Source organism: Triticum aestivum, chromosome 7A, assembly GCF_018294505.1.
Source record: "Triticum aestivum cultivar Chinese Spring chromosome 7A, IWGSC CS RefSeq v2.1, whole genome shotgun sequence".
In the NCBI taxonomy this organism is placed as follows: domain Eukaryota; kingdom Viridiplantae; phylum Streptophyta; class Magnoliopsida; order Poales; family Poaceae; genus Triticum; species Triticum aestivum.
The window spans coordinates 720,550,339-720,559,012 of NC_057812.1; the positions used below are offsets into that span (position 1 = coordinate 720,550,339).

The window sequence follows — 8,674 nt, forward strand, 5'->3', positions numbered from 1 at the left end:
AGCTGCTACTTTAGTTTCTTTTGATGTAATTCATGTAAGGAGACATGCAAACGTTCCAGCCCACCTCTGTGCGTAACAAGCATGCACAAAGGAGGCAACGGAGTGTTGGATGGGCTCCCCTCCGGGCTTCTTGGTCACCAGCCTTATGGCTGACATGGCCGGTGCCTCTTCATATGAATAAAGCTCTTCGTTACCCCGCAAAAAAAAAGTGTGATGTGTCTATGACAAACTGTTTCCACATGACAACCTATTCCAGATGACCAATAAAAATCTACAAATAAATCTGAGTCAATCGGGGATTTACATCCATCAGAAATATACTAGTCGCAGGACTATGCATGCAATTTACAAAATGCAAGAACAACAATGAAAGTAGAAACAAACAGCATGTATGCAATCCACGCTCCCTTGGTCTTCGTCCAGTCGCCGTAGCCATCTAGTGGAATGTAACATGGGCGAAAGGCTCTGAACTCCTCACCATGGGTGTGGTCGGAGAAATTGTTGAGCTGCCGCTGGATCCCGGCGGCGCTCTGCTGATCGATGTTCCGCAGCAGGTTGTCCTTGAAGATCGCATACCGGCGCTCCTCCTCGCGGATGGAGTCGTAGCTCCTCCCGTACTTGGCCTTCCACTCCACGAAGATCCGCCGCGTCTCCTCCTCGCTCCTCTCCCTGTAGGGTATCTGGATGTCCGCCGCCGCCAGCGACACCAGCAGCAGTACGAGCGATGCCGCGGCGATGAGAGCCGTGGAGCTCCTCATCACGAGGCCAAGGACGACGGGAAGGTGGGGGGACTGGATCAGATCTGTGGCAGGTGGGGATGGAAGTGAGAAAGAGATGCGAGGGGAAGAACGATCAGCGGAGCAATCGTGCAATCAATGCCTTCCATAAATAAATATTGACCTGTACCCAGCTATAATCTGCTGTCGGGCAGTAGTGCAATCAAAGCCCAGACATTATGATTCTTCGAGTATGTGCACCATGGATGCATGGATCGATCCAGCGGAACAAAATTTAAGAAATGCTACAGCGAGTCGCCGTGAGTACACGGACAACAATGGTTTTGAATTTCAGTTTCAGAAATATATTAAATCACTGGATTTTATTGATTTCAGTTTTCATCCCGGCAAATAGACTGAAATGTCCACTTGAATTTGATTGAGATATAACCAATTTCTTAAAAAGTCAAAAGTGGTAAAAAAATCGGAATTCATGGGTACTACCATAATTCATGAAATATTTTGACTGAAAAGCAAATATTTCAGTACACACCGAAATTAATGGAATTTCCAAATTTTCGGTCAAACTACACTAGAAGTACACGTGCACCCCATTGTAATGTTACTCGGCAGTTAGCTCATGATCCCCGTCACATTGTCTCCCAACAACACGTATGTCATTCACTCTCGTGCACCAACATATTGAATCTCAGGGCATCTTAGAGGGTAATACCTAAATGGACGACCCCATTGTCCACACATATGTGTGGTCAGTAGATGCCTAACCACCAAATGCTATCACCCATTTCTCCCCTATTTTCAACTATTAAAATTCCAAATTTTATTGCAGTTCGGATATATCACAAGCAAACTATATGGAAGTAACTTAATCTAAAACCAAAATCTATTGGATAAGCTGGACGACGACCTGGGATGCATGTCCTTCGAGGACACTGCTAGTGCCATCGTCATCACCGCCACTGCCGTAGTCACTCTAGCCGTGTGCGCCACTGTGGCATCTACCTGGGATGCAGCGTCCCACCTGCGTTGCAGTCTCTCGGCTACCTCTTGGCTGTGGTGTCGTCCTCTGCCTTGTGGAGGATGTCATGATCCGGTTACATGATGGCCATACGAAGCAACTCTCGATTGAGGAGGCGCAGGCGGTGGGCCTCAGACCCCTTCAAATTTGACTAGTCCATAACCTAGGCCTCGGCAAGAACGTGCGGCGATGCCACTTGTGTCTTCGTGAAGGACATCGAGTGGACCACCCAGCATCATTCCAAGATGGTGGAACATTGCGAGCGCAATGAGGACGCCTAACCGTTTGACCCACTCGACCCATCGAGGTAGAACTCTTGGTGGGCAGGGCCGGCCCTAGGGCATGGCGAGGAGTGCGGCCGCCTAGGGCCCAGCCAAAGCAGGGGCCCATCCGTTTGCATGTCTCTAGTAGATATATAAGCATATTATAGGAAGAAGAAAAGATAGAGAAGGTAAAAAGACCAGCCAAGAGACAACCATTCAGCCAGTCACCTACTCCCGCTGCGCGACCAGGCTAGGAATTAACTCTGCGGCAAAAATTTTGGCCATGAAATCAGCCAATCTGCTAATATCCTTGATTATCGATCTCAATTAATGCCGGATCTATGCAGCGTGAGATGTGTATCCATTCCATGCAGCCAAAAATCCCATTTAGTTTGGCATGTATGAGTCACAGCATGCAATACTCCTTCCCAAAAAATTAAAAAGCATGCAACACTCCTTTAATTAGGCCCCATGCATCATGCAATACTCCGATTCAAGCTAAAAAAAGCATGCAATACTCCACTAATTAGGCACCATGCAACCAATTATTTTTCTCGTTGGATGAAACTCGTTGTCGGTTCTTCCGACGGGTCGCGACCACTACACACCTGCCACAACATTATTGGTGATAGTCGTGGCAGTCAGAGCCGTGCCAAGGCGAGGGCCCATGGCCGGTGGAGTTCAGAAGTTCGCACAAGGGCCTCTAAGATGCTAGGGCCGGCCCTGTTGGTGGGGATGCGGTGCCGTGGGATGGATGGCACTAAAGATGGTCGCCATGACAACTGGCTTACACCTGTGGGGGCTCTTAGTCAATCAAAGAGTTTCTTAGCCCCTCCCAGATATGTCAGTCGGACTTGATATCTGGTGGTTGCAAACGCGGGGACTCCGCCTCCCACTCGAAATTGGACCAGTATTCGTAACAGGGCTCCTGCTTGACACATGCCTACGCGATGGAGGTTGATGGCCCAGGCGACACGTGGCGGTGTGGTGGCGCGAACAGACCAGTCTACGGTGGTTGGGTGTCACCTTGGCAGCGCGAATGGCAGCCTAAATTCCTACCAGATCCGTCGCTGCGGTGGCTCGTCGTACCGTAGCCGATGAGCAGCCACAGTGCCCTGCAACGCCCGCGCTTCTCTACGGCATCTTCTTGCCCATCGCGATGGGGTAGCGACTAAGGGTTTGGGTTGGAGTGATGTAATGAGTGAGCCAGGAGGGGGTTAAAAAGGGTGCAAGGAAGGACTGTTGGTCAGACGTGGCGCACGTCTTGACTCCCCTACGCCACCTCTTGATTGGGGCTAGATTCGGGGATTTTGGAATACCGAAGCTGGCGCTCGTGTTGGCCGGCTAAAATTCTCTGGACATGACAGTCATGACAAATAGACCTAAAATGGGTACATGCCTGGGATATGCCCTAATACTCTATATACATGAGAGAAAGCTCCAATTAAACTAATTCTTTACATGCATGTATTTATGTGAAAATGGGCAGTTCCTTATGAGTACGATAGATGTATAGGCATTAACTTCACTAAGGACTACAAATTTAGTATGGATCGTATGATCCTGACTATTGCTACATGCTTGCTGTCATCCGTCTTCCTTCTATGGCTGCAGCCACCACCTAATCGCCACCTAATCCTATATCAGTCCTTTGTATATACTAGTAATGTGTACGGGCAATGCACGTTGATATTAGAAACTACTTTAATTGAACATAGATATTAGGTAGGATAACTGATATTAGGCAGTATACTACACATCGATATTAGGTAAGATATTATTTGGGTGTTAATTATGTGATTTTCATTGACATTGGTATTTGGTATGATATTAATTGCTTGCTAAACATATTAAGCACTCACCATTGGAGTAGTCTAGGTCGTTGGATTGAAGCGGTTTGATGGTCCACCCTTTGGGTCCTTTTGTATTGGTACTAGATAACTGCCCGTGCATTGCAACAGGAGTATAAACATTCTATTAGATTGCGTGTGATTGCACGTCCACTAATATATTGGTGTGCTAAATTCTTTGCAAGATTGTGTATGCATTTGCCATGATTTACCTGCCATCTTATTGTTAAGCAGTTATTTGGTAAGAATTTATTGAGTTACCAAAGAATATATATTTTTTGGAGAGAAATCAGAGATGGAAGAAAAAAGTGAACATGAGAAGGGAAGGAGGGACAGAGAGGATGGATGAAGCAGACAGTGAAACAGTAACCTTACGTTCTTTTCAAGTAGTACTAGACAATTGCCGCTATGTTGCAATGAGAGTATAAACATTCTACATAAATAGCCCATGACTGCGCGTCTATTACTATATTGATACGTGCAATCACCATGGTTTACCTGTCATTTTATTGTTAAACACTTATTTGGTAAGAATTTAATGATTTGCCAAACAAATTATGTTTTCATTTTGGGTATGGTTATAAAACATGCGACAATTCATTATATTTTGGGTAGAATGAATGGGGGAAAAATGAGAGTTTGGAGGATCGAAGAGGAAAAAAGAGTGGAACGTATATAAGAAGTTGTACGAAAGAGTGGTGGAATGGGAACCTTACATTGTTTTTAAGTAGAAGAGATAAAGAATTAGCATGTGATTGCACGTCTATTATTACATTGGTTTTATAAAATCTTAGCAAGACTTTGTATGTGCCATGATTTACCTGCCATCTTATTGTTAAGAATTATTTGGTAAGAATTTGTTGAATTACGAAAAAAGATATTATTTCAGAGAAAGACCAGAGATGGGGGGAAATGCCATCTTCTTGTTAAGCAGTTATGATTTAATAAAGATTATTATTATTTTAGAGAAAAACCAGAGATGGAAGAGAAAAAGATAAACAGGAGATGGGAAAAGGCCGGGACATAGGAAGGTTGTACAAAGGAGAGGATGAAATGGGATCCTTTAGTTTTTCTAAGTAGTATAGCGAAGAGATAGGTATAGATATATTTGTGACAATGCACTCATTCGGTCCATTCCTTGGTTGTATGCCACATTCGCAGGCCGGGTTGGGGTCGTTGAAAGGCCCCCCATCTTAAGTTACAGCTTGCCTGAAGCCGGTGCTCAGGGAAACATGAAACATGATGCACCCAACAGGATTTGTGATATTCCACAGCACAGAAATTCTCCGGACATCGGTGTTGCCTAATATTTCTAGGAACTTCTTGCTTGTACAAATACTTGAGCATGAAGGTAATTACAACATGCATATTTACCTAGAATACTAGTATTGTAGTATTTCTGAGACATTCAATAAAAAAAGAGCAGCCCGGTGCATGTAGCTCCCGCTTGCGCAGGGTCCGAAGAAGGGTCCTTCCGAGACATTCAATGTTCAACATAAATTTAAACTTGTGCACCGTCGTCTCTGCACCTTTTGTTTATTCATGTACTAATTAGTTTGCATATGTTCTACTCTGCAGTGTGAACACTAAGACCGGGAAAAGATGCTCCACCTGATAATTTGATGTGTTCCACTATATTTTGTCAGACTAGAACAGATGGAGCGAGAACTTCGATGTATGGGCATCTGACTAGTATAAGTCCAAACGAGCACGTTAGTACTACTTACTAGCAACAAAAAGCACTTGCATGAGTTTGCGTTTACTAGCTACCTTTTGAATAAAGCCGTGGAGAAGAAGTTGAAGATGACATGAACTTATTCTGATGAAAGGGACCTGAGCATAAATAGGTAGGAAAACAGCCGCACACCCACCGCACGGCAGATAACATTTTGAATAATCTACCCAGATTTTGTTACCTGCTCCACATTTTCGTACCTACTCCACTAATCGGCAGGTTAATTAACATCGGAGTACAAACCTAAAATAATCTTATGAATGGGACATCGGCAGAATCGACGAAGGTAGGCACCAATGTATCAAGTAAATCTAGACTTCTTGCGCTCTGTCTCTGTCTCTCTCGTATAATTCCATGTGATGTCTCGCAGCCTATGGGATAGGTACAATTGAAAAGGACCCCGGAAAAGTGAGCTCGAGTGCTCGACGTCGTACGCGAGATGCACCTGCATGCTATCCACTGTTTTGGTTACCGGTCGAAATTTCAAGATTTCCCATGGTTACCACGTATTTCCGTGCCCCTCGGTAAATCGCCATGCCGAGAAAAAAATACCATTTTTTTTGAAAATTTTGAATTTAAACACACGATTTACTGTAAAGTACGTAGGATCTAATTAATGCCATGAGAGTTGGTTCTGGCGTGTTGATAGCAACCTAGTTCCTATTTTGAGAGGTCTTTGGTTCGAATATTTGTTCATTCACTTATTTACCAGTCCCCCTCGGTAAAATTGCTCGAAATATTCTCGGTATTTCTCGGTATTTCCTGGTAACTGTGGTAACCACATTTACCAGTCCCCTCGGTAAAATTGCCTCATTCGGGAACCAAAACCTTATTGCTATCTCGTACAGCCTATGGGAGATGCTCCTGTCATGGACGGTCTGCAGTGCAGTAGCTCGGCATTATTGGTCGGCCCATGCACATCTCCAGACGTGCAAACTGCTTGATCCAATTCATGACAAGTGTCAAGACTTAATTTGAGGAAAATGTGAATGATACTAAGCCAACAACACAAGCATAGCACTATCTCACTCAACTGGGCGTGCTAGCACCCATATATAGTGCGGTAAAGAAGGAAGACGAACAAATATAGATCTCTAGCACACTTGTTTTTTCAGATTCTGTAGCACACTTTCTTGAAGAAGAAGAATACATAGATTTAAATAAAATATGAAAAAGGGACTGTAATTAAAGATGGCAACGATACAACATAATAAGATGGATTTGATCTGATGTGCAATGATTGAAGAAATAAATCCATGAGCTAGCACATCTTGGCAACAATATGGCGCATCCGTGATAGAGACGCTTTTTGTTGAAACAAAAAGAAAGAAAACGCAAATAAGATGGCGTAGATTGGACACATGTCATCAAATTATTTATTGAAGATACTAACAACAACGACTATGAACATCTCCGCTTGAAATTATTTATTGGACACATGTCTGTGACTTCGACTTTACAATGGAATTAACAAACGTGCCGAGACTATGAACATCTCCGCTTGGTACAGAGTCACCATCATTGCAATGCTCCATCGAATCAATGGTTCTTCGTCGTGGTTTCCGAAAACTGAGGGCATGGGAAAATATATATTTTCCATTAGAAACAACTATTTATCGGCAATAATAAGCAAGTCAAATTAAGGTACGTAATGAGCGAGATTATCTTACATTAACACGCATGATGTCTATCCCTCAGGCTGCCTGAAGTTTGAACCTAATTACTGATCAGCGGCAGCGTAATAGCGCTCATGGTGATCATCAGGGCAGAAAAAGTTGATATCTCTTCCGTTCACCTTCTGAAGGGGTCTCGCGTTCATCTCAAAGCCCTACACACAGTACAAACATACAAATTTATGCACTTTGCTTTCTTGAAAAAAGATTAGAGAAATTAATAAATGGAACAACTTAATTACATCATGGACAGCGTCGGTGAGAAGCTTCAGTTGGTGAGTCGACACGGTGGCAACCTGCAAAATGCATGTACTTTTGAGCAGTATTGTTCGTATGTCCGTAAGCAAATTTCCCGTAATTTTAGAATCTGGGTCTAAATGTGCTCAGTAAAAGTTATTAACAACGTAGGTACCCTCTTGATGACGGTCCAGATGACCCCCTCATCGCACGCCGGCGTGGTGAGGGAGCCCATGTACCGGTAGTACGCTTCGCCATCTCCCCTCGCCTCCCAGGGATCCACCATGCCTACCATCTCCTCCTTCTCCTTGGTATCTGCTATCCTCTTCAGGTAAGGCTCCAGCTGCACTATGGATTAGTTGACAACTTTAACTCCGTGCAAATTAAAGAAAGTTTGGTTGGCAGGAGATGGATTAGAGACACGTAACATACCTCGTGAAGGAAATGATCGCGCCTGCCGATCTTGTAGAGGATGCCGATCACAGCAGTCTTGTTGTCGGCACTGAGGTGAACCATGTGAAGCTCGAGGCTGTACCGGCGGCCGTTTACGCGGTGCTCGCTAGGGGAGTGCCAATGGACTTGCTTGAGGTGGTACGCGGTGCCGTTGATCCACAGGCTCCCGGCGTCACCGTTGAACTTGACCATGATGTCGTGGCCGCGGTTGATGATGGAGGCATCTACAGGCAGGTAGGAGTGATTGAGGTACCTGAGGTTGGGTGCCTGTGCGGCATGGCGGTCGGAGAGGTCGATGGGCGACTGCATCCGCCCGGTGCCACACGTCGCCCACTCCTCCTTGATCTTGCCCCAGTTCTCCGGCCCGTTCTCCGACCCGCGGATGTAGCTGAACTCTGACTCATCGTCTGCATGCAAGAGATATACTTGGTAAAATTAATTAATGATGAAAGAATTAATCAAGAAATGCACGTACATGCGCTGGATTTAAGATATAAGATTTTTGTTTGAGAGAGCGGAGCAGAGCTCACCGATTTCATGCTGGGCTCTTGCCGCCAGGACGCCGGCTGAAAGCAGAAGGAGGAGGAGGAGGGCCGAGACCGCGAGGCGGAGGTCGCGAGCTGAACGCATATTTGTGTTTTGTGTTGAGTGCCTGCCGGACGTTCGTTTGCTGATCGATGTGCTACTCCTAGTTAGCTGGGCTATGGA

General features: G+C 45.0%; 2 protein-coding genes across 2 annotated transcripts; both read right to left on the reverse strand.

Annotated features, from left to right (window-relative positions):
• Window positions 1–292: 292 nt before the first annotated feature.
• On the reverse strand, window positions 293–809 carry LOC123147719 (oryzain alpha chain). The gene has a single exon (XM_044567012.1). It carries the CDS (start codon window positions 756–758, stop codon window positions 333–335), a length of 426 nt encoding a protein of 141 aa, XP_044422947.1. The 5' UTR covers window positions 759–809; the 3' UTR covers window positions 293–332.
• A 5,949-nt stretch (window positions 810–6,758) lies between these two features.
• On the reverse strand, window positions 6,759–8,674 carry LOC123149689 (alpha carbonic anhydrase 5). The gene is made up of 6 exons (XM_044569398.1): window positions 8,497–8,674; window positions 7,946–8,373; window positions 7,689–7,856; window positions 7,519–7,572; window positions 7,274–7,431; window positions 6,759–7,172 (listed from the first exon to the last, which is right to left on the reverse strand). Exons 1-5 carry the CDS (start codon window positions 8,594–8,596, stop codon window positions 7,324–7,326), a joined length of 858 nt encoding a protein of 285 aa, XP_044425333.1. The 5' UTR covers window positions 8,597–8,674; the 3' UTR covers window positions 6,759–7,172; window positions 7,274–7,323.